The following is a 25,033-nucleotide window of genomic DNA, read 5'->3' on the forward strand; positions in this document are numbered from 1 at the left end:
GAAAGGGGTGTGACTATTAGGTAATTAAATAACAATTATGTTTAAATCATTTAATGATAAACGTTTAATAAAATACTATATATATGATATTTAAAATCAATTAACAAATCACATTTAAGATAGTTTTGAAAATAAGAGGCCTCTTTTAACGGGAACAATTTCATTCCTACCTACGCTCATGCCTCAGTATTGACAGCGCCGCTTGAGCTAGTGCTGGAAAACTCCTGTAGTTCACAGCTGTGCCGGCAAAACAAAAACACATCTGCTCGAAGTTTCTTGAATATTCCATGATTTTTTGGGATTTAGCAAGTTACCGATGAGACACCACGAGAATGGAAGATAGAAACGAAGAGGTAAGCTAGTGCTTTGCAGAAATAATATAAATAACATCTGTTTATTTGCAGATCGAACCCTGCAGGAGCATCGGGCCAGGGCCCCACGAGCTGGATGTGGTAAAAAGCCAGGCGGTGATTAAGTTGTCACCCGTGCAGCTACCCGCCCACTTTAAGCGGCTGGAATGCAACACTAACTTGAATCTTCCGCCTCTCAACTGGCTAACTACATCGCACAGTAGCCATGGATTGCATCAGGCCTTGTACCAAAGTGCCGGATTCGCCAGTTTTCGGCTGGGCCAGATGTTTCCCGACTGCGTGGGTGAGGTGGATGTGGTCAGCGATGCCGAGAACATTAAGCAGCTACTCAAGTTGCCTTATAGCGCACAGAGCGCCATCAGCATGGTGGTGCATAAAGTGGGCAACACACTGCTCCTGGATGAGTTTGACATCCAAAAGTATCTGCTGCGAAAGGCCGATGACGACTGGAAGTGGCTTAGATCTTTTATTCTGGAGCACGTCCTGACATACGGGGATACACAGCACAACTACTGCCTAAAGGAGCGATCCCGCGAAGCTCTTCAAACCAAGAATCTTCTGTCAAAATTTCTCTATCACAGTCTAAAGCAGACTGGCGATGAGTTGGACTACGATGTGGCCACCACGCCCACTCAATTGACCAGTAGGCGACAGGGATTGCCCATCACGGGACCAGTTCTTCCGGAACCCAAGATAGAGGAGAACGTGCCGGACCCAAAGTCCAGTCATGCCTTCAATAGGAACGTGGTCTGGACCTTTGAGGATATACGTATGCTCATCGGCACAGATATGCCTATTTTCGGAGGACCTAATAGACCGTGCATCAGCTTACGTTTAAGGGATGCCGCCCAGCCCATAAACGTGTTAACTGGCATCGATTACTGGTTGGACAACCTCATGTGCAATGTGCCCGAGGTGGTGATGTGTTACCATTTGGACGGAATTGTGCAGAAGTACGAGATCATCAAGACTGAGGACCTGCCCTACCTGGAGAACTCGCAGTTCTCACCCCAGGTTGTCCGCAACGTGGCCCAAAACATTCTGGCCTTTCTCAAGGCCAATGCTACAAAGGCGGGGCACACCTACTGGTTGTTCAAGGGGCGCAACGATGACGTGGTCAAGTTGTACGATCTTACCACTTTATGCCAAAGTCAGGCGGCGGAGAAGTCTGAAGGTGATCCGCCACAGCAGCAAGTAAATCCCTTTACCGTTCCGGTTGGCATGCTGCTTTATTCGGTGGCTCGTAACATGAAGAATACACTGCCACACATCAGTCCCAAAGCTGCGGGTAACATCCGAGCCCTTTTGGATAACTGCATCAAGCTGCTGCCGAAGGAACAGTATCCCCAGATCGTTAGCTCCTCACACTATATACTCTCGGATCTTCATGTGCCCGCGGGCATTGATCCTAAAGCCCCTAAGTTCGAGGAAGTTGATTCCGACGATCAATCGTTGTATGACGACGATGAAGACGATGAAGAAGAGGACTATGAAGATGATCTCCTCGACTACTCAAGCGAGAAGATTTACCAAAGCAGCGAGGAGGGCGGTGGAAAGGCCAACGTGGCTGTGCGTCATATTTGTGATGCCCTCAGGGACTTTAAATCCAATGCCAAGAAGTCTAAACCGGCTCCCCTCTTAGCTACAACTGCTGAGCGTTGTAGCATTTCTTTGGAGCACATTAGTGCTGGTCTATCCTGCCTGCAGTATTTTAACGGGAGCCAGGAGGAGAAGCTGAAGGAGTCGGAGACAAACGCCAAGCAGGAGGAAAAGCGGCGAATTCTGCACGAGGAGCAGAATCCCAACATGTCTAAGCCTTTCAGTCCAATTCCCCTACCCTATGAGCAGCTGAAGCCTAACCAGCAGCCGACGCAAGTTATAAAAAAGCCAAGCTCTAAGGCTAAACGAAGCAAGTCCAAGGAACTAGCTACCACTGCTAAGTCTAAGTCCGTTGATGCCAGCAACCGGCAGATGAGTGCTAAGTTTAACACGCAGAATTTCGGCTCCTGGAATGTGCACTTGAAACTTCTTCTGTTGGAAAAGGCCTGTCTAACATTTGCAACTTTAGCTGAGCACTATTATGAATCCCAAAACTATGGTTACACATTGCGCTCCATTGAGCTGGCCTGTCGCTGCCAACAGGTACTTAACAAGTACATGGCCAATGTGGTTTCACAGTATAGCTGTTTGCTGGGCCGGGCAGGCGACTGCTTCTTCCAGATGTCAAAACACTGGGAGGCCATCGAGGAATATACCCAGCAATACGAGGAGCAGGACGCATCGATTGGCGTTATTGGCGACGAGCTGGCGCAAGAGTTGGATGGAGGGGAGGAGGAGCTGCCCTCCCTTGCACCGGCCAAAAGTTTAGAGCATGTTATGCTGCACAGCTGTAAGTGTTACGAACAGGCATTGGAACATGCTCAGAAAACGGAGAGCAATGAACTACTTCGTCGATTGGGAAATGTGCGGAATGAACTGGGCCTCAAGTACATGTACTGGGCTCAAGGTAAGGAAAAGAACTACTAAAAGCAATAATAAACTAATCGGAAATGTTTATTCCAGAGGAGTACAGTGAGTTGATGAAGAAGAAGGAGTCCTCTAAAGCTTCTGGGGATGGCCAACCTGAGGAAAACCAAAATACGGATCCATCCGAGCCGTTGTATGTCAAATTGACAGTAAATTCTTATGATTGCCTACGTCGAGGCATAGAAGCCTTCACTGCCGTGGAAGATAATGTCAATCTGGCCTTTTTATATTGTAATATGGGCCGGTTTATGCGCCTGCGTGCCCATCTCACAATGCCTAATGAGAGGTAAATAGTACAATGACATATTTACTTAAATATTAACTGATTGAGTTTTCCACCGATTTAGCGCCATTACTTTAGACAGCCAAAAAGTCTTTTACAGCGAGGCCTTCAATTATTACGAAAAGGCCAAGGATTGTCTAGATACTCGTAAAGCAAATGCTGAGCTGTGGGACCTTGTCCACTGGGAACTATCCACTGCCACCTTTACATTAGCCAAACAACTTCAGGACTACAGCTCAGCCGATAAATCAAGCTTAGTTGATGCCTCTAAAGAAGTGCTGGAATTGCTTCAAAAATCTTTGCGACTTTGCGATGTGGAGCACGCGGGTGCGCGCCAAGTACTCTACAGTTTTCGTTCGGGGCTGATACACAAAAGGTAGATCCATGAGCAGACCTGTTAATCAAATGTATTAAGCCATCTTTGACTTTTCAGGATTGCCTCCTTCCACTATTCGCAACTGCGTTCACATGGCTGTTGTGATTTCTCTCAGCTGCCCAAGTCTACTCTACAACTATGCAAATACCACTACGAGAAGGCCACCCAAATTCTGGAAGCTCTCAAGGAGGTGGGAGATTTGTTAGTGGTGCAGCTAGAGCGGATTTCCCTTCACGAATTTCTGGCCGAACGTATGTATATTCAGATCAAGATAACCAAGACTCAAGTTTTTCAATTTCCCGGCAGTTTCCACTCACACCGCTCAGAAGATCAAGCAAATGCAAGCGGCTTTGGACATTTGTTTACAGTGTCAATTCATTTTTACCCACGTCATCGATACTAACAGTGGCCAAGTGGCCGATGACGAGTTTGCCGGCCATTTGACACTCTTTGAGAGCCGATTGCAAAATGCTCTAAAGACACTTACGAAGCTCACGCTGACCGGCAAGGATCCCAAGCAGTTGTCAAAGCTGTACAAGCGCATGTATATGGAAACCTTGACTGGGAAACATGGCCTAGGGGCCCAGCAATTGCCGACAGCTTGCTTAAAGCATTTGCACATGCTGCTCGCCCGGCTGCGGGCCATGTGCGATACCCAGCTGGCCCGCGACTAACCGTACGTGTCTTCTGATAGGTTTAACCCCAGAACCCACAACCGTTCGAATTGTATGCATTGCTCGTCGCTTGTTTATTGATGTCTCATCTCAACCTCGCCGCCCGCAACCGCACTCATCGCTGTCCAAATGATCTGCACCCATCTGCAAAGCAGCCAGCACCAGCAGTACAGCCAATTGTAGGATCTGTAGACAGAAATGACTATTAATGTGACCGTCATGATGAACCCATAATCAGCCTATCTCACCTTGCAGCGCAGACTACTCATTTTGTAAGCGTTTGGAGCTAGTTTTCTGAGCTGATCATCGGCAGCTCGTCTCTTATAAGGTCTGAGGGCCCTGGTCCAGACGTGTCGGTCATCTAGATTAGCTTCAGTTAAATATCTTGTTTAACAAGCTAGCTATATCGGGCTTGTGATGGATGTTCAGATCCGTCAATCTTGGCTTGAGGTTTCAGCCGATTTACTTATGCATTACATAGCCGAATGCTGTTACTATTTAATATTTATCTTTATATCGTTTGCTAGTTCCAGTTCGCAGTCTTATAATAATATTTTTACTTAATTCCTAAGAGCAGAGCAACTAGTTTAAAGACCAATAAAGCAATCTTAAAGAGAAAATGCATCCGGAGAAAGATCGTTTTCATCCGTCTTCTGGCTGCTGGGGCCCTGAGCCTGGCCCACATCTAAATAATTCACAAGTCATTATTAAAAGTTTGCGCCCGCTTATAAGCCATTCACAATTTGTGTAGCGCCACTTAAATATTATAAAAAGCTTAGCGAGGCAATTTGAAAAGTGGAACGGTTAAGTGTTTATAATTTTATTGTAATTTTATCTCAATTTTTTTTGCTTTTGTATATAAATTCTACCAACGCAGCAGAAAGTTCAGGCCACTGCCTTGGCTTTAGTGTGTCATTGAAATATCGGTGTCAAGCTCTCGGCACCGTGGGGCAAATCGATTCGAATAATGGTAGAAACCATGTGGATCCGGAGCACGAAGAGTCATGCTGTCGGAATCTTACGTAACGGGGTCTCGTCTCCGGCAGACGATGGCGTAAGCACAGACGCCTGCTATCTGGACCGGGCCAAAATGAGAGCTAGCTTTTTGGCCAGAGTGGATTTGGCCTGGCTGCACGTCTCCGGCGGCGTCTTAAGATTGCCGGACAAAGAGCCGAGACCTGGAACTGCGTCTCCGGGAACCCCGAGAGCCGAAACTTGCATCATATTCGTCACGTAAGCGTTCGGCGGCTGCCTGGATCTGGTATAAAAACAAAACAGTAAGCCAGAATAAGACATTAGTTACCTTCGCAACGATCAACTAACCAACTCAGCCTCAGAATGATGAAGTTCATGGTGAGTCTTAATATCTAATAATATTTCTATAACTTTCAAACTATATCCCTCTGGAATTATTAATAAAATAAAAATCATTTGATCCCAATTTCTGAGGAAAACTCTTAAAAAGCTTTTTAGAACCTAACTAAATTTATATTTTTCCCTAATCCCTTAGTGTATCTGCCTCTGCGCCATCTCTGCGGTTTCGGCCAATGCCTATGGTCGTCCCAGTGGTGGATACGGTGGTGCCCCAGTTGGTGGCTATGCCTACCAGGTGCAGCCTGCTTTGACCGTTAAGGCCATCGTTCCCTCGTACGGCGGTGGATATGGTGGAAACCATGGAGGATATGGTGGTGCTTACGAGTCGGCTCCTCTGGCATCTGCTTACAGCGGTGCTAATGTCGGATCTGAGTACGGATCTGGATACGGTGGTGCTCCACCAGTCGATGCCCAAGCTATTGCCCTGGCTAAGCTCGCCCTTGCCGCGCCCAGTGCCGGTGCTCCTCTGGTCTGGAAGGAGCCCCCACGTTATGCCCAGCCCGTGTACCCACCCATCAGCTACGGACCCCAGGAGTACGGACGCAGTGAGAAGGTGAAGGGAGGTTCAGCAGCTGCTGCCGCCAGCTCCGTGGCCGCCGGAAAGAAGGGTTACAAGAGGCCCAGCTACTAAGCGGAAAAACCATGAACAGTGAATCAGAAACTTACCTACCAATAAGGAACTAGGTCATAATAAAAAAAGCCAAACATCGAGACTTAAATTTTTATAGTGTTTATTATTCTTACTGGGGCTAAAATTTCTGGCCAAGAGCTGTACTCTGCATGTCTTAGCTAAATTGGCACAGACTTTGGTTCTTCGCTATGCCATAAGATACTTTTGAGCCAGCAAAAATTTCTTGGTCAAAAAGTTAATGTGAAAGAAGTGGCTGAAGAGCCAAAGAATGATGTGAATTTCTTTTTGAATTGGGAAACGTTTATTACCTCAATATAACCAATCTAAGTAGATTTATAATTGAAGTTTGAATGCTCAAAATGCTTAATTTAATACCAAATTTTATTTAAGAAACTCTAAATATTTTTTAAACTATATTAAAAACTTAAACTGTATAAAAGTTATTAACTTAAATGATATGTAATTCAGGCTACTTAGTCATTTTAAAAATATTTCAAAACTGTAAGTGTAGTAAGATATTTTGAAGGGAAAACCGGCTTAAACCAGTTCCAGATGTATTAGCCCTTTGACTAACCCACTCTAAGAGTCACAACCGACCTGTGAAACATTACCCCCAAGAATGTGAAAAAACAGAAAGTTAATTACAACAAATTTTGGAGTATACGAGTATTTCAAATAGACGCGTTCGTGGGTACCAACTGAGAGAGTCGCGTGTTTGTGGAACTATCAAGACCCAAACTAAAGCCCCGGGTCCGGTAGAATGGCACATCGCGTAACCAAGCGATTTTATAATGGCCAGACAACGAGTAAATGGAAGTACATAAATCAAATGTGAGTATATTCGAGCCGGGGCCAATTATGAAATGCGATTTATGGACTGAAACAGAGCAATTTGTGTATATAGGTCACGTAAATATCCAGGCTAATTTTCGCGTATAAAAGCGACCGTTTCTGGTCAGTAAATCATAGTTTGATTGATTACCCCAAACCAACAAAACTAAGCACTCACCATGAAGTACCTGGTAAGTTGTAACTACAAGCGCAAGGAATTTAGCAGCCAGCTAATCCTCGGGATTTCCCCATTCTATCCTTAGATTGTCTGTGTTACCCTGGCTCTCTTCGCCTACACCAACGCCGGCCCAGTGTACGGCAACCGTGGAGGATACGGTGGTGGCTACGGTGGTGGCTATGGTGGAATCCAACGCGTCGTCTACGAGGAGGTTCCTGCTTACGGACCTAGCCGCGGCTATGACAACTATCCCCGAAGCCTACGATCGGAGGGCAATGGTGGAAGTGCCGCTGCTGCCGCCGCTGCTTCCGCTGCCGCCGTGAAGCCCGGAAGCTACCGCCAGTTCGCCATTCCCTCCTACGAGATCGATGGTGGACGCGGCTACGAGATCGGCCGTGGCTACGGTGGACCTGGTGGATACTAATTCCTGCTTCTTCGGCAGCGAATCGAACTATCGACTCCTTGTTTGTATCCTCGAGTGGCTGTCAAAGCGAAACTCTGAGAATCAGCGAATAAAAACAGCATGAACGCAATGGAAAATATCGAACAAAAATCCATATTGTTTTTTGTAATTGTTGCATACTTTTTAGCGCAGTTTGGTAAAGACTGCTTGGTGGGGTATTATTACTTCAGGCCAAGTTCAGTCTTGAAGAATCACAGTTCAATATTAGCGAAACAGTTAAACATTTTTAGAAATCCATCTATTATAATCTTGTACAATCATTGCACAATTTTAAAAATTTACTGATATTGTACTTAAATATCTTCTAAATTTCTGAAGAGAAATTCTTAAGTTTCAGCTATATCTTCATGATGCTAACAAGAGTTCCACTTCATCTGCTATATTTGTTCTCAGCAACTTAATACTCTTAAAAAGTGTTGGATCAGTTTTTAATAATGATCCAACTTTCTTTAGCGGCACGTTGACTTACCGCCCAGTTATCCCCCTAAACCGGCAGCGTTCCCTCACGCACCGCATAATCCAACAATAAGCCAACTTCGATTTTCGGCCCCAATTGAACCATCGGCATCTGCCACCCCCAACGAAGGTCGTCAGCCGAATGTCGAAGATACGAAATGCGTCGGTGAGCAACCTGCTCAACCAGAAAAGAACTCAGCGCGGAGCCGCGATATCTGGCTAGGAAAAGCTAGAAATCCACAGAAAGTTCCCCAACAAACTGGCCAAGAAGAGACGGCGAAGCTGGCTCTTGAGCCGTGACAAATTTCTGGGCGAGATCACGTTTCGAGTGCAACAATAATTTTTGCTTATATAAAGAAGTGTGCTTTGCCATTTAATATGTTAATTCTGCCAACTGTGCCAAAACCCATACATCATAGCCATGAACAAGTTCACTGTAAGTATTGATGGTGTCCCTGAAGACCATTTCCCTATTCCCTGCTAGCTTTCCATTTTCCGAACGAAGGCTAATTGGGAATTTTCCTGATTTTCTAGACTCTAGCAGTTATCTTCTGCGCCTGCATCGTAGGCAGCTGTTATGCCAACTACGGTGGCCCACAGAGCTACGGACCCCGAAGCTACGGTCAGGATAGCTCTGCTGCCTCGGCTGCCAGTTCAGCTGCTGCCGCCGGAAACGAGGGTCAGCAGCGTTATGAGCGCCCCGTGGAGATCATTGCCGGAGGACCTCGTGGTGGTTATGGACCCGAGATTCTGCGTCCCATCCAGATCAGCGGAGGATATGGCGGTGAGCGTCGTGGATACGGAAACGGTGGCAACTACCGCCGTGGTGGCTATGGACCCAGGTGGACTGTCCAGCCTGCTGGCGCCACTCTCCTCTATCCCGGCCAGAACAACTACAAGGCTTATGTCTCGCCCCCGGAGTACAGCAAGGTGATCTTGCCCATCCGCCCTGCCGCCCCAGTGGCCAAGCTGTTCATCCCCGAGAACCAGTATGGCAACCAGTACGGTAGCCAATACGGTGGACAACGTAGCAGCGGCTACTAGGCACATACAAGATCCCAGCCAACATGGCGGGTACTTGATCTCAGCCTGATAGTGTAAATAATAAACTACAAGAAAAAAATCATAATAATTTTGAAATATTTTTTGGGTGCCTTAAGTTGTATTAATATCTATGAGAAAACAAATTTTCGGGGTTTTCAAGCTCAAATGCAGCTGCAGCAGCTGTTCAGAGTGGGCGGAGAAGTAACATTTGATTGCAGTTGCCGACGGGAATGCATTTGAGTGGCTTGGCGGAAACGTGCTCCGGATTTGCTTGCTCCGGTTCACTTTCAAATCACTCACCAATGTGCCAGAGCCATAAACATTCAATTATTTATTGTGTCAGTCAGTCAATAATCTTGCGGCCAGAAAGCGCCACAGTTGGTTTCGCCGATTGCCGCTCCAATTTTCTGGCTGGTAAGCAAACACATCTGCTGACTTGTTTGGGGCCGAAACTCTTGGCCAAGAGCTTCAATGCTGCTGGCCATCGCTTGACATTCGAGTCGAGCGGGGTGAATCACGGCAAGAATTCTTGGATTGAGTGCGGTATAATTCATGGGAAAAGTTGTCGGTAAAATTAATACTGCTAGTAAATGTTTTGATGTACGGTAGTTTTTGGAATTTGTTTCAGTTTTTTGGACTTATGGTATGAATATTTTTTAGTAATACTTTAAATAAATTTAAGAGAAATATAATATATTATTTAATTCTGTCTTAGTTTCTGGATAAGAGCATGATTATAAACTAACTATTTCCAGATTAAACCTTAACTTAAACTTACACTTTTTCTGGTTAAAATTACTTTTCTTCAAGACTTCAGCAGTGACTTTCTTATCTCAGCTTTTAGAAATAAATGTGAAATTTTAATCGATTCTAAGGGTAAATAATTAGTTTCTTTTTATTCTAATCAAAAATCCAGAACTGTTAGCTTAGATAATGATTAATAAACTTTAAAGAGTTGAAAAGTAAGTGGGTTAAGGCAAACCATAAGACTTGATGATTTCACAGGTTCCGGTTCATGTTCATTGATCACTGGCATTAACCCCACTTGGCCCGATTTTTCGATGCGTGCATTGGCCGGATCGCAATGGAGTACGGCCAAAGCCCCGATACCGCACACACCAGAAGCGAACAGAGCGTGCCGAGCAGGGGGAAGTCGCTATCAATGGAGCAGCTTCTCGGGGTTCCCGGGGTTGTTGCAGTGCCGCAATTTGGCGCGCAATTTCAATGAGCATAGAAATTGGAGACGATCCCGGGGCCTTATCGAACTGGGAAAGAGGCGGTGGCGGGTAGGTTGAAGATGCTGGCGCTGGTGGCCCCCCCGAAAGTGACTGGTCATCGAGCTGGTTTGGTCACGTCTGGTGAGCTCACAAATCGCGGAGCAGCTCAAATGGTGTTGCTATAAAAGCAATTTGGACACACGCTCTGGTTAATTAGTTTTCGAAACAGTCCGTTCCTCGCACCAACGCCAAAATCCCCACAAAAATATGTCCGCCACCCTGCGTCTTCTCTGCCTGATGGCCTGCTGCATTGCCCTGACTGTGGCCAATCGCCCGAACTACGGCGGCTCCGGATACGGTCCCAGCTATGGAGATGTTGTCAAAGCAGCCGAGACTGCTGAGGCCCAGGCTTCTGCCCTGACCAATGCCGCTGGTGCCGCTGCCTCTGCCGCCAAATTGGACGGTGCTGATTGGTATGCCCTCAACCGATATGGATGGGAACAGGGCCGTCCTCTTCTGGCCAAGCCTTACGGTCCTCTGGACAAGCTCTACGCGGCTGCTCTGCCACCACGCTCTTTCGTGGCCGAAATCGATCCAGGTGGGTTATTATCTAGTCATTTAAGGTGCTCTTAGCTGGATTAAATTGTTAAAATAATCCATAAATACTCATATTAACAGAACCTCAAATAGACTTAAATTGATCTTTAAGACACCCATACTTACTTTCCCTTTTATCTCTACTTTTCAGTCTTCAAGAAGAGCCACTACGGCGGATCTTATGGCGAGAAGGCGGTTCTGAACACCGAATCCAAACTGGGTGTTGTTGCCATCTAAGAGCTTGGATTGTATAGCTCCGAAAGTGTTAATAAATAGTGATAGCTTAAAGCAAGTTAAATCAAAATGAATTTCTTGGGTTGGGTTACCAATGCTTGGGGGAAAGAAGTTTATGCAATGCTAAATCCACCAGCAGAACGTCTTTAAAGACCAACTTTAGTACAGATAATATTAAGTTAAGTTAAGTCAGTCAATGGCTTAAGTTTCCCACTCAAAGAATATACCATCTTAAGAACTTGAAGCTGCCATCAGCTTTCTATCAAATCCACTTTTACCCCTTTAGTAAAATAGATTTTCACTTATAATTTCTTATTTGTTATTATTATGAATAGAATTTCGTTTTTATTGCAAGATACAAAGTAAAAAATGTGAAGTTTGCTCAGTTTTGTTGATGTTGATTTAATGTAAAATTCAAATTCGTTACGAGCACACAGAAATTTACCTACTAAACATAAAGTGAACTAAAAACAAATAGTAGAAGCGGTTGTAACTCGGTTAACTCGATGCTGCGTTGGCGTGCTTAGTGGGATCTTTTGGTGACGATTATCATTTTCATTTCAAGTTATTATAGATTAGTTTTCCAAATTGTCTCCATCGAACGTTATTGTTCAGCGAAACTCTCTTTCTCTCATCTCTAAGTATATATATATATAGATCGTATGTGGTATAATCTATCGCTAGCAAAACTCTGCCAAGTTTTCGTTGATTTGTTTTTATTTTTGTTTTTAGGTTTTCAGGTTCATTATTTTAATTAAATTACATGAACTTCAAAATAGTATTATTATTATTTAAGATAGGATGTGTAGTGTTATGTATTTATAGTGTGTAGCCTATACGAGCCCCTTGCCGAGGTCCACTGGGTTCTTGATCGCTAGCCTCGGCATTTTGGGGATTTTGACAAAAAAATTTAAATTATAAAAACTTTCTCACGCAATTCTCGTTCTTTTCCTGCACTCTGACCTCTCCGCCTGATCTTCTTCGGTTCGGTTTGGTTCGGTTCGCGTTTTGTTAATGAAATGATCTCGGTGCGGAGATGGGCGCTCTATTCGGCGATCGTCCTTGTGGTCTCCTGGATGTACACCTGGGATCCGGGAACCGTCGAGGTGGTCACGAATGTGCGGTGCTTGGCGCGGATGATGTTCAGGCTAGACTCGGCCGTATCGGCACGATCTTCGGCAGCCTCCAGTTCGCGCTGGAAACGGCGCACACGGGTGGTGGTCTGCTGGGAAACACCCTCCTGCTCGGACAGCTGGCGGCGGTAGATGTTGATCTTGGCAGTGGACTTGTCCAGCGCGTCCTGCAGCAGAATGAGGTTCTTCTGGTCCTCCTCGCACTGCACGATCACCTCCTTGACGGTGCGCTCCTTCTTGCGCAGAATCTTGATGGTCTCGGCGTGGCGGCGCTTCTCCTCCTCAAGCTCCAATTCCAGATCGCGGATGCGGGCCTCCAGCTTGCTGATGATGCGCTTGCTGCCGGCAACGGCGTTCAGCTCGACCTCCTCCAAGCGGATGGACAAGTTCTGGTGAGGAATACAGATTTCAAAAGAATTATTATGAAGTTAAAAATGAAAATTGAAGATATCAAAATAACCCAGAACTAATAACCCACCTTGACTTCGACTTCCAAAGACTTCTTGATGGTCTCCAGCTTAACAATGCGCTCCTGCTCCTCATGCACCTGCTCGACGACGTGCTTGAGCTCCACCTGGACCTTCTGGTAACGCTCGTCGCTGATGCGCAGCTCCTTGGACACTTCCTCGTAGTCGGAAGCGACCACAGAGAGCTCCTGCTCCAACTTGGACTTGATGGAGACAAGGTTGACGTTGACGGTGGTCAATTCGTTGATGCGAGAGGCAGCCTCTTCGTACTGGAGCTCCACAGTGCGCTTGGCACGGTTGGCACTGTCCAAGTGAGAGCGGACCTCATCCAGCTCGCCGTTGAGACCGGCCAGACGACGCTGGGCAACGGCATACTGGTCCAAAGTGGCCTGCAGCTGGCGCTGAACGTCCTCGTAGTGGGCCTGCAGTTCGGTCAGCTGGAGCGACTGCTTCTTGATCACCTTCTGGAGATCGATGTTGGTCTTGTTGGCCACATCCAGGGACATCTCCAGCTCGGTGATCTGGATCTGCAGCTTCTTCTTGATGCGGGTCACCTCGGTCTTCAGCCGGGTCTCAGCCTCAATGACACGGGCATTGAGCTGCTCGATCTCGATCGAGGTCTGCTTGCTAAAGATTGAAGATTGGGCATTAGATAATGGACATAGAATTCCCGTACTGTACAGTATTGATATCGTAAGAAGTAGCCCCAGTTTACCTCTGAATGACCCTCCGTAGTTTCGCTTTGCTGGCTCTATTTTTGGCCCCAATGACTGACCCACAAATTGAATTTTTCACACCACTCAGCAGCAGTCGAGCACTCAACCACTCAACTCAGGTGCTCTGGCATTGTCAAAAATGTTTCATTGTTTCGATGGCTGGCTGCTGCATTCGCGAATTTCTGTGTATTTTTACGCATGATAAAGACATCGAACTTGTCACAAATAGCTTGGGTCTACATGCCAAACTATTTGCCGTGCAGTTCCTTCTGCACCCCCTACCCACCACCCTTCTCAAATTTAGTTTTGTTTTTTGGGGTAAGTGCATCATGCGTCTATTCTTGGGCGTAGGTGCATTCGTCTTGCAACGGATGCCAAACTAAATTTGAGTAATGTTTGTATTTCTGATACCCTACCTGATTCACTTTCTAATTTGAGTGGCTAACATGATGTACCTGTTGTAATTACTGATAAGTGAACTATGACTACATGGTTCTATTTTAGTGGGAATGCTTAAGAAATGTATGAATTTACTAGTCTAAGATGGGAGTCAAGTTGGGCAATGAATGCTAATTCTATGGGTAACTTTATATGGCTTTTTAAAATATTACTATAGAAGTCTAAGTTGATCAAAAGGTTTCCAGTAATATATTCTAGTAAAATGCATTTGTGAGTATGCTTATCTTTTTGTTAGCACATAAGCAACATAAACGTACTGATTTAGACCATCATAACCATTACTACCACTAAATTAGTACAGCATTTCTTAGTTATATCATCAAATAATATTACCGGGGGCGTCCCCTATCTCACAGAATTTCCTAATTCCGATGATCTTTGTGTTTAGCTAAATAGTATGTTTTCTTATAGAAAGCCCCTGTGTGGGTTACTTAATCTTCAAATCGTATGTGTGCCCATTGCTGTCGCTTTGCCAAGGTATTTGTCTAGCTAGCTAGCATCTTAGCTAGAAAACTTAAGCATTCCCATTTAGAATTTCATTTTTCCCTGCCATTGTTTTCAATGTTTACGCAAAAATATTCGCTGAGGTCTAAGTTGTTGTTCTTTTTTTTTTTGGTATTCTTGTGATTGTTTTTGCTGTCATGCGCCTCAGTTTTCCTCAGTTGAAAATAAAATAAATCTTGATTTGAAGGACAAACCCAAAACAATAGTTCGTCGGACCATCTACGCGCAAATCAGAGTGACAGCCTCGAGATTCCTGAGGTGCGGGTGCGAAATATGATAGGACAGGGTAAAAATGTCGATATTTTCAGGGAAAGTGATGAATGGGTTGGCGTTAGAGTAGAACGTTTTCACTATCTTTTGGAAAATCTTTTATTTTTCAAGCATTTTATGATTGATAAAAGTAAGATTAATAAGTCCCTAAACCTTTTTACGACTTTAAAGATAAAACTTCTAGTTTCTTATGCAAGTTAGTTAGATTATCAGCCTTCTATCTTTCCTTATACATACGAAACCCCCACAAAGTTTAATAATTAATAGCCAAATTGCTGGCGATCCTCTGCAATTAGCCGTGGTCAAATATGCTGCACATAATTCTGTATAAATAATTTACAGAAGACTGAGCAACAGACACAATGGAAGAGGCGGCCAACATAGTGAAACAAAACAAGACCGCAATTCGTGAAAACTCTTGAAACAAAAATACATTTTGTGCCAGACGAGGAACGGCAAATAGACAAATAGAGATGGAAAATTGTTGGGTAGGCGGGGGATGAGGATGAGGAGGTTGTAGGAATGGCAGACAAAAAAAATTGAGCTGCAATTCAAAAATGTTCGCATTTATTCAAATTGCCCGGATGGGAACTACACAGAGAAACAGATCGATCGATCCACTTGATATTAACACATTTTCGTGGCTTCCAAAATATGAATCTTTCAATATCTTAAGAAATGAAAAATATCCAAAAAGTAGCTTCCAAAAATCATGTATTTGATTTTCAAAAGGTTTTCCTATCTCGTACTTGTGCATAGCCATTAATTTTGATATTAAAAACATATCCATTAGATACTTTTTAAAATCAAGTGCTAAACACTTTATGAGATACATTTTGGATCGTCAACAAATATATAAAATTCCTTAACTGGGAATCAAAAATATATCAAATGAAGTTGAAAGTAAGGGATTGGGAATGGGAATGGGATTGGAGTTGGGAACCTGGACCTAGTGCTTCCAAAATATATAGCTATAATCCTTGAGCTTGGGATGGGTGCGCAGGACCTTGCGACAGATCCAGCACTTATCCTCTATACCACACCTGCTATCCGCGTAGAACTCGACCGTCCGCTGATTAAGGGTCGACAGCTGGCGCTTCACATTGTGGAGCGATGAGGATACACGATGGTCCAGTTTGTCCACCAGGCGATCGTCCATTAGCTCGATGTGAAGAGCATGGGCACGCAATTGGCCATCCAAGGGGGAGGAGGAACGCGAACGGGCCCGCGAAACGGCCCGACTCGAACGGACCAGGGTCTGCGAGATGTAGTCCTCCTCCTCCTTTTTGGCCGTTTTGATGTTCTTCTCCGATTCGGAGAGCAGCGCCTGGGCAATGGCACTGGCGGACTTGCCGCGAATTGAGCGCTTAAAATCGTCCGACATTTGATCGAGCTCGTTATCCAATTCAATCTTACGGATACGCTGCAATATCTTTAGGGTGTCGCGTTTTATTAGATCCTCGAGCTCCTCCTGACGGCGGCGGCGGCGCTGGCGCGATCTTTCGACAACTGAGTCCGGTTCAAGGTGCTTGGTCACTCGCGATGCGTCGACCAACTTTTGTACACTGAACGGCGATCGTTTCTGGGCCCGAAAGCTAAGCAATATCTCGTCGGCCCGAGCGGCACAGGTGCGCGACAATCGGACGATCTCGTCGGCGTTATATTGTCGCACCGCATTCGAGGGGCGGTACTGCTTCAGCCCCCTTTCGCTAACCCACGGCAGGTGGGGTTTCTTAACCTCCAGACCCTTGGCCTTGGCATCGAGATAGTCCAGCATTGGCTGGTAGAAGTTCATCGTATACCCATAGTTATCCTCATAGGTGGTCGTCGCCGGACGGAAGCGGGAAGGTCTTTGTTTTAAGGCTAGGGCCATGATTTTAGTCTAAGGAAGGGGGATCTTTTAAAGGGGGTGGGGTGGAGGTCTAATGGGTGTATGTGTATGACTTTTCTTAAGAGTACTCTAATTAAAGCTACAACTGTCGCTGCCTCTGTGTCGCCTTGTCGCCTCTGTAGCTTGGGGTCTCTTGGGTTCTCCTCTTGGTTTGGCAGCAGTACCAGTTGCTGCTGCTTTGCAAATAAATTTTCAAATTTGTCGAAATCTATAAAAAGATTGCATTTCGTTCTTTCAGCTGTTGGCATCGGGCAAGGTATGAGCATAATGACGACAATAACATCATCATCATCGTCATTATCATCATCATTTGTTGGCAGTCAATGTGCGCGGCTATGATTGATTCATTTTGGCAAAGAGCTCACAGACAATGTCATAATAGCAAGGCATTTTATGCAATAGCCGTGGAAGATACAAAGAGTATCTAGAGAAAGTTATTAAGAATAATAGGCTGTGAAAAGTTTAGGAAGAAAATGCGGGCTTCAAAGTATTCAACATTAAGTTTTGTATTCTATTATGGAAAAATTGCCTATCAAATCGAGTAATAATTTAAGAATGAATTGCATTTCCTGGTTTAAACGACTTTTTTGTAATTCTACAAGATCAAGTAGACTTCAATGACCACTGTAGAAACGGTTACTCACTTCTATCACGAGCCAAAAACATTTCACAATATCTCTTAATCACCGGAAACGTCTGTAAAACTTTATCAAAGCCAAGATTTGCTTCTAAAATTAAGCTATGATGCATGTCAAAGTAATCTTAAGCTCTTTATAAAAACGTAGACAAAACATATCTTCGCCAGATCTTTTCAATCACAGACCGTCAGTGACCACCAACTGGAATGATGTAAAGGCCACAAACATACCTCTTACTGGAGAGCCAAACTTCAAGTCGAAAGTTTTCTCAATGAAATCTTTCGTTTTTCAACCGCGAACCCACTTTGATTGTGTAATCACAGCAACTGCGCAATTTTCTACAGGAAATTTGATAGATTTTTATAAAAAAAAATCATTATACATTCCAAAAACCGAGCTGAATCAAACCCACTTCTTGAGCTGAGCCTGTGGACCTTTCGTGGGATCAGGATCTTTTGCCTGGCTGCTTGCCTGATTAGAAAACTAATGCCGTTGCTTTGTGGGCGACTAAAGAACTCGAACTGATTGCTAATTGCTAAATGGGTCAGTTCACTATCAATTGTGTTGGCAGTGGAAAGCGATTGCGAATCAATCGAATGATTTCCCCTAGGGGGCCTTGAGGGGTGTTTGTTTTTCTTCTGCAGCTTCCGCTTTGGCAGGGGAAGCGACAACCCAGCGATCGACCTTCGTCTGTTGTCGCTGTCAGTTGAGAGGCAGTGGTGTGGGGCTACTTCTTAGAGGGGGGGTTTACTTTAATTCCCAGCCACTTATCAGTTACTTACCGGATGGCCTCAATCTCCTCATCCTTCTCAGCCAGACGACGCTCGGCGTCGTGGCGGTACTGGTTGAAGTCAGCGGCCAGGCGCTGTCCACGCTGCTCCTCAGCCTTGCGGCCCTATAAAGTAATATTACAAATTTTAGTTTAGTGATGTGTTATCGATGCTTCTGCGCTTTTAGATGCTTACAGCCTCGGCTTCCTTGTAGGCAGCGGTAAGCTCATCACGCTCGTTCTCCAGACGACGCAGCTCCAATTCCAGTTCGTGCAGGCGGCGGTTCAGCTCGTTGATGGCGCTCTTGGCCTCATGGAGATCATCTACAGATTTCAAGAAAAATAAGGAATGATTATAATATGATATTTATTTTAAGTTTGCGTTAACGCACCTCCCAGTTTCTTGTTCTCGCGGACCAGCTGGTTGTTGTTGTCCTTGACCTTGTCCAACTCGTGCACGGTGCGGACGAGATCGGCGTGCTTGTTCTTCAGGTCGCGCTGGCTGGTCTCGTACAGGATGATGGTCTCATCCAGACGGCTCTTCAGCTCAACATTGTGCTTCTCGAGGGTGTTGACCGACTTGGTCAGCTCCCGGCAGCTGTTGTTAGACTTCTCCAGATCGATGATGAGCACCTCGACCTCGCTGGCCAGACGCGTCTTCATCTTCTCCAGATTGTTGACCTTGACGATGAGGGACTCAATGTGCTCCTCCAGTTCGGTGATGCGCACCTGGTACTTGCGACGGATCTCCTCGACCTCCTCGGCGCGGGCAGCCACCTCGGCGTTCCACTTGTTCTGCCATGAGGCGGCATCGGCATTGGCCTTGACCAACTGACGTTCCAAGTCGATGCGGGCCTCGGATTCCTCCTCGAGTTGACTACGAACTGAGTCCAATTCGATCTCAACCTGATGCAGCGAGGATTCGAGTAGCGAGCGACGACGGTCCTCGTCCTCCAAGCGACGGCGGGCGTCCTCCAGCTGGGAGATAACCTGGCTCTTGGAGAACGAGACCGTGTCAAGCTGGACCTTCAGATCTTGGACGTCCTTGGTCAGCTCAATGTTCTCCTGCGAGAGGCGGGATCGGTGAGAGCTGATGTCGATCACGGTGCGGTTAAGCTCCTCAATCTTCACGTTCAGCTCGGTGATCGAGACCTCAAGCTTGGAGATGTGCTTCTCGGACACGATCTTCTCCTTGTTGTAGGACTCGATTTGGGACAGCAGCTCGTAGACTTCGGTCTGGAATTTAGCCTTGTCCTTCTCGGCTCTGCAAGCATTCGGTTAAAGAAGAGATTGGAGGGTTCTCCAGTTTAGTTTTTTGGATGTCTTCGATCACAATCTCGCGATACTTAGGCATGGTTTGTGAAATCGGCCGTGCTGTGAAACGCTAGCAAGCTTGGGTAGCTCTGCGAGCCTTCGACCACCGTTCGAAGATCTATCGATAATCGATAGGTGGTCGAAGGCTCAGCAGGCCAAGGGTTAAAATCATGTTTGGTCTGCCTGAAAGCAAGCTATGAGAATCGATTGGAAAAATAATAATACAAAAGCTCCAGCGGAATGATGAGATATGTTAGCAATCGAACATATTCGATAATTTTGTTTAGTATTTCAACAGTTGTGATTGTGAACGAGTTTATTGTGGGAGTTATACGATTTGTAATAAGAATTACCAAAACGATATGTGAAAAGTAAAGATCTAAAATTTCTTTGGATGGGATACCTAAAATCCTCTTCAAAAATCATGTAAGATTAAAAATCTGGTAACCATCAAATTCATTACATATCGCTTTGATCATCGATCGAATTTTCCGTGTGCAATCCGTGGCATATGCTAGCTTTTCCACCTGTCGGGCGGGCAGGCGGCCAGAATCGGTGCAACCGACCTTTCCCACCCACAAGCTGAGAAGCCAGAAAAACGTATCGGATTTCCATAATACTCGATGGGTCGGAGCGGGACAGCAACAAAAACAATCAACACATTTTGTATATGATTCAATCAAAGACATATTTGGGTTGGGGCGTTGGTGCGAGCGAGAGGCATCGATGCAAGGGAGGCGGTGGGAGCGGAACAGCAACAGCAACAAAGAGCCTCTCTGCTCAAGAATGTGGATGAAAATTTCAAAATTTCTATAAATAATTTTCCGCTCAGAAAGAAAATATGGTATGGGCGGTGTGGGCATAACATATGGAAGAAAGTTTCGCCAACGAAAGCTTTACGCGTGAAGCTTTTTGTGCAAGAGCGGGACAGCTGCTTGATCTTCCGTTCATCTTTGTCTTAATAACGGAAGTGCGCAAACTCGGGCGCACCTATCTTAAAGGTGGAAATTTAACTTAATTTAAGTTTGAACTTGAGTTAACGAAGGAGTTAGGCTTATGTTCAGAACTTCTTTTGGAAGATACTTAAGAAGCTTTAACGACGTGACTATATCTCTTTGGTTAGCCTTGAATTGGCTAAACGATTTCAACATTCCTGGGAATTTATTTTTGGAAATCGCTCGCTTCGATTTGGAAATATGAGAGGCGGCCAGCAACCGAAAGTTTCTCGAATTTTTTCCTATACGTAAGGCGTTTCGGCCACAATTTGTGTCAATAGAACTTGCAAGCAATGCAGGTTTATGTTTTCTTTTAATTTATACTTTTTTTCGCTCTTCCATTTCGCATGTCATGGCATTTTGATGAATTGTTTATGATCTGTTTCGATTTTAGTTTAGTTTTAGTTTTTTGTTTTTTTGTTTTTTTTTTTTGGGTCAGCGGGGCAGCGCAAGGTTAGCCAGTGTATTGTTGTGTTACTGCACGAGATCTTGAGACATTGAAATGTCCGCGAACGCCAGCTGACGCCACTTGATCATCATCATTGCGGGCAAAATAAATATGTTCTGCGGATGCATGACAGCTTCGTATGGAGATGTTTATGTTTTGGATATATTGGCTTTATGGTTTCTGGGTCAATGGATTGGGGGCAATGATGGAGATGGAAATGGAGATGGATATGCCTACCTAGCCTTGTTTTTCGTTAGGATTTCAACCTGTTCCTGGAAATCCGTGATAATTTCGTTGTGCTTTTTCTTCAAAAGCAAAGTGGTCTCCTCCGACTCAAGATGAACATCCTCAAGCAGCTTGCGCAGCTTCAGCAGCTCAGCGTCGCGCTTGCGGTTGGCTTCAAACTGTTAATAAGAAAATATATATCTGGTTATATTTTAGATAAATACCATATAGTACTCACTTGATGTTCAGCACCACCCTCGGCCTCCTCAAGACGCTCGGACATCTGAATGACCTGAACGCTGAGATCGGCTTTCTCGCGCTCAATCTGGAATTTGACAGATACAAATCGAAGATTAGTTCAAGATTCTTTTAAGGACTTTGTATATACGAAAATGATTATAAATAACCTGCGCTAGCTACGCTCTATGGCTACTCAAACAGCCCATAATAAAAATTATAAATCACATTAATCAGTCAAAAATAATTATGCACATGCAACACCTAAAATAACAATGGCATCTTGCCAAGAAATCTTCCACGCAGAGGTGTACCCATAGTCCGATTGCATCCAAGATGTATATATCTTTTGTGGGCGGCCGAACACGGCTGGCTATATTCCTATATTGCATTTCCAAAAAGGCATTCGAATAGTTTTTCTTCGCTCGAACAGAAACATTTTTTGTTCGTTCCTTCGGAATCTAAACATTTGCATTTCGACGACCTCGTTTTTGCCCAAATTTTTGCGAATTGCAATTAAATGGTTTTTTTTTATGGGAACTATGTGCTAGTTGTGGCCAGCGGGATTTCTGGTATTTGGAGCTGTCAGGAGCGTTTATGTCTCAGATATATCAAACTGAGAAATATATATGCCTGATAAATCGGTTTAAAATCTCCCCCTGTGAAACATATTTATGTTTATGATAATACCTAGGCGAACATGTGTTTGTCCGTTCATTTGGCATAACAAAAAGTTGCCGATTGCCATAAAGGCCACGTAAGTACGGGTCGTAAATCCATTTGCGCCATATGTATCTTGTAGATACATGTTATTTTGCCGCCTATATATGCATATGTGGCTATGTGTAGAAAATAAGACAGGCGGGTGTGAAGGCTTTTAATGTGCATGAAAATTATTTAATTTTCCCACAGACACACAGACACACACACACGCCCACAGATAAATGGGGGATGAGTTTTCCCAAATGAGCGAGCAAATTTTCCTCTCTGATGATGGTCTTTAGCTACTTTATTTTCTTTTCTTCTCTGCTCATATTTTGCTTGTTTTCAAGTTAATCATTCGCTTCTCTGTATTGAATGTCGTGCGCTAATTTTAGCCATTTTGTTCCATATATTGTGAGTGTGTGTGTGTGTGTCTTGTGGGGGGTGTGTAGTATGTGTGTGAGAGTGCGTGCTAATCCAAAAGTCAAAAAGTCAAAAAGTAATTAAATGTTATTTCCAACATATTATAAAGGAACATTCTTGGCCAGCCCATTCCATTCCGGCAAGAGCTCTCCGCATTTTCTAAATTTGTAATGCCCAAGAGGATCGCGCTGAATGAAGTGCACTTTCGGCCTGCGAATTTCTTTTCCACTTTTCTTTGACTTTGCAGCGGCCGCATCTGTCTTTGCAAAGACAGAGCGAAAAATCATTTATCAATGCTTTTCGAGAAGGGAGAAAAAAAAAAGGAAAAGCTAGAGCAACGATAGCGATTGAAGTTCAATGCACATCATTATCATTTACTTTCACACTTTCGGAACTCTGCGAAGGGTAGTTTATTCTTAGATCTGCATTTGTTTGCTGCCTTTTCTATTGGTTTCTATCGCTTCTGCTATTTGTCTATTTTGATTTTATTTTGGTTTTCCACATATTTTTGCTGTTTTTAGGGTGACATTTGCGAAGCGACCAGATTGAAAATTGTTTTCCCTGGCGCTCTGACTTCCATTTGGGTCTTTGGGAATAGAGGTTGATCTTTTCTTACTTCTATGTCTTAAAGCTTATTTCATCAGCTTCTAAATTTCATTACAAAAAGGTTCTTTAAAGGGGTTTTCTTTGGATCATTTGAGAAAGAAGGGACTTAAAAGGAATCCTGATGGCCTAGGCACTATTTATCCTTAAAAGTATACTACATATTTTCGGGAATATGATGAATGCCCCAAAAATAAACCCTTAAAAACCTAAAAATCCATTATAACTATAAATAAGTATTTGATTAAGTAGATTACTCACCCTTTGACGCAACTCACGTTCAACTTCAAGATCATCTTGGAGCAAACGGATCTTGTCCTGCAAGAAAATGGTGGATACATTTTTAGATTCAGTGAGAACTTTTTATGATTTTTCTATTATTTGCTTGAATTTGATCATTAAAACACTATTTAGCACAGGATTGATTTCTTCACAGATCTTTTCTTCGATGTTAGATATATCGCTCGGTGGTGGCCATTACATAATTTTTAGCAATGCATATGTATATACAGATACATATAGACATCTAGAATTTTGCTTCACCGAATTTCTATATTTCCACACACAAGAACGCGGCGAGAACTTAACACACAAATATATATCTACGGTGTATATATGTGCCTTCGATATAGAGTGTAGATGAATTTTTCGGGTTTTTTAGTTTGGTTTTCTTGATTTTTCTTGATTATTTTCTAATTTTCTTTTTCAGTCTCTACACAGACACCGAAATAAGAGAGAGCGAAATTTTCGTAGATTTCTTTTCTTTTTTTTTATCTTTTGGTAGGAAATTTGGCGCACACGCATTTTGTTCGTATTTTAGCCTGGTCGGAATTCCAAGAACTTGATAGGTTAGAAATGGACTTTGATGCAGCGATTCCAAATCCACAAGCCGATCGATCCTTACCTCCAAGCGGGAGAGCGAGCTCAGATCCTGGATGTATTCGATGTTAACATCGGCGGCACCGGGTCCAGTGGATGTGGCCCGGTAGGAGTATTTCGAGGAGCGGACAGCCTGCGATGACGACATGTTTGCTAGGTCAGATTTTCGATTCTGTGTATTTGAGTTGTGGTTCTCTCTAAATTAATTTGCGATCGAATTCGCGTATATCTAATATTATGATTTTATATATCCTCTCAAGCGAAAATCTCTACAGCACCGCACGCAGTTTTGTAGTTGTCACCGAGTCACCGAGAAAATTCGTAATAAACGTCGGAGTAAGGCTGGTGATCTACTGAACAAGAGATCCCGTTGTCGTTCGAATAAAGAGTATTTCGTTGATTTGGCCGCTGGTCGCTGGTGAATTCGTCTATTTCAACGATTTCGTCGGCTCCCTTCGTTCTAAATCGTCCACCTTCGGCTCTTCTCCGATCTGAGTTGGGCTGGGGGATATCTATGTACATACATATATATATCCCCCACCAAATGTGAGTGGGACTTTTCGAGTGACTTTTCACGCGGACCGTGTTGTTGTGTTAATTGCTCAGTTGTGTGGAAAATTCTTTGATTTTTCATTTTGGCCCCAGCCGTTTGTGTGAACGCATTTTCACGCTGAGAGCTTGCCCCCTACGAAAATAAACTCAAAAACACGAAGTACGTGTGTGCTTTTCTTTGCTTTTCTTTCGCTTACCTGTAATTAGCCTGTGTCATTTGTGCGTTTCATTTTGTGTATCTAGCGTCTGGCCAGGCCAGAATGTATCTACACATAAATTTTTACCATTTTCCCAACTCTCGAAGATACATATAAGTCATGTTGAAATATTTGGCATCTTCTTCAGATCATAAAGTTCATAATTTATATTTATTGGCTAATTTCGTTGGTTCAGGGGCCTCGGCTAAAACTTTTTGTTTGTGTTTAAGGTGTTGCCTAAACTAGAGTTTCAGCACGTAGTTCCTCGATAATGGGGTTTATTATACCTAAATTCTTGGGGGTTTTAGGGGGTTGAACTAGAAAATATGTTCCAAATAACGTGACTTGATTTGGGA

At 44.1% G+C, this 25,033-nt stretch overlaps 7 protein-coding genes across 8 annotated transcripts; 5 read left to right on the forward strand and 2 right to left on the reverse strand.

Moving 5' to 3' along the window:
* Positions 1 to 44: 44 nt before the first annotated feature.
* On the forward strand, positions 45 to 4,230 carry LOC121529736 (erythroid differentiation-related factor 1). The gene is made up of 6 exons (XM_041817667.1): positions 45 to 353; positions 405 to 2,877; positions 2,934 to 3,183; positions 3,245 to 3,556; positions 3,614 to 3,807; positions 3,863 to 4,230. The coding sequence occupies exons 1-6, from the start codon at positions 333 to 335 to the stop codon at positions 4,228 to 4,230; spliced, it is 3,618 nt and encodes a 1,205-aa protein (XP_041673601.1). The 5' UTR covers positions 45 to 332.
* Positions 4,231 to 4,285: 55 nt separating this feature from the next.
* Positions 4,286 to 4,689, reverse strand: LOC121529740. Its single transcript, XM_041817671.1, has 2 exons — positions 4,479 to 4,689; positions 4,286 to 4,416 (listed from the first exon to the last, which is right to left on the reverse strand). Exons 1-2 carry the CDS (start codon positions 4,497 to 4,499, stop codon positions 4,321 to 4,323), a joined length of 117 nt encoding a protein of 38 aa, XP_041673605.1. The 5' UTR covers positions 4,500 to 4,689; the 3' UTR covers positions 4,286 to 4,320.
* A 784-nt stretch (positions 4,690 to 5,473) lies between these two features.
* Positions 5,474 to 6,323, forward strand: LOC121529739 (chorion protein S18). Its single transcript, XM_041817670.1, has 2 exons — positions 5,474 to 5,583; positions 5,741 to 6,323. Exons 1-2 carry the CDS (start codon positions 5,569 to 5,571, stop codon positions 6,233 to 6,235), a joined length of 510 nt encoding a protein of 169 aa, XP_041673604.1. The 5' UTR covers positions 5,474 to 5,568; the 3' UTR covers positions 6,236 to 6,323.
* Positions 6,324 to 7,162: 839 nt separating this feature from the next.
* LOC121529741 (chorion protein S15) lies at positions 7,163 to 7,797 on the forward strand. The gene is made up of 2 exons (XM_041817679.1): positions 7,163 to 7,257; positions 7,330 to 7,797. Exons 1-2 carry the CDS (start codon positions 7,246 to 7,248, stop codon positions 7,666 to 7,668), a joined length of 351 nt encoding a protein of 116 aa, XP_041673613.1. The 5' UTR covers positions 7,163 to 7,245; the 3' UTR covers positions 7,669 to 7,797.
* Positions 7,798 to 8,534: 737 nt separating this feature from the next.
* Positions 8,535 to 9,292, forward strand: LOC121529742 (chorion protein S19). The gene is made up of 2 exons (XM_041817680.1): positions 8,535 to 8,599; positions 8,698 to 9,292. Exons 1-2 carry the CDS (start codon positions 8,585 to 8,587, stop codon positions 9,205 to 9,207), a joined length of 525 nt encoding a protein of 174 aa, XP_041673614.1. The 5' UTR covers positions 8,535 to 8,584; the 3' UTR covers positions 9,208 to 9,292.
* A 1,358-nt stretch (positions 9,293 to 10,650) lies between these two features.
* LOC121529750 (chorion protein S16) lies at positions 10,651 to 11,319 on the forward strand. The gene is made up of 2 exons (XM_041817698.1): positions 10,651 to 11,022; positions 11,173 to 11,319. The coding sequence occupies exons 1-2, from the start codon at positions 10,692 to 10,694 to the stop codon at positions 11,256 to 11,258; spliced, it is 417 nt and encodes a 138-aa protein (XP_041673632.1). The 5' UTR covers positions 10,651 to 10,691; the 3' UTR covers positions 11,259 to 11,319.
* Positions 11,320 to 11,557: 238 nt separating this feature from the next.
* LOC121529749 (paramyosin, long form) lies at positions 11,558 to 24,331 on the reverse strand. 2 transcript variants are annotated; one of them, XM_041817696.1, is made up of 9 exons: positions 23,954 to 24,331; positions 23,311 to 23,367; positions 21,323 to 21,409; positions 21,097 to 21,263; positions 18,495 to 19,366; positions 18,299 to 18,426; positions 18,116 to 18,228; positions 12,867 to 13,482; positions 11,558 to 12,777 (listed from the first exon to the last, which is right to left on the reverse strand). In XM_041817696.1, exons 1-9 carry the CDS (start codon positions 24,074 to 24,076, stop codon positions 12,301 to 12,303), a joined length of 2,640 nt encoding a protein of 879 aa, XP_041673630.1. In that variant the 5' UTR covers positions 24,077 to 24,331; the 3' UTR covers positions 11,558 to 12,300. The 2 variants fall into 2 exon arrangements, with proteins under 2 accessions (XP_041673630.1, XP_041673631.1); XM_041817697.1 differs by lacking the exons at positions 18,116 to 18,228; positions 18,299 to 18,426; positions 18,495 to 19,366; ... (2 more) ...; positions 23,311 to 23,367; positions 23,954 to 24,331 and adding exons at positions 15,848 to 16,903; positions 17,564 to 17,671; positions 17,746 to 17,873.
* Positions 24,332 to 25,033: the final 702 nt, after the last annotated feature.

Source organism: Drosophila eugracilis, unplaced genomic scaffold, assembly GCF_018153835.1.
Source record: "Drosophila eugracilis isolate 14026-0451.02 unplaced genomic scaffold, ASM1815383v1 contig_1825, whole genome shotgun sequence".
Lineage (NCBI taxonomy): Eukaryota > Metazoa > Arthropoda > Insecta > Diptera > Drosophilidae > Drosophila > Drosophila eugracilis.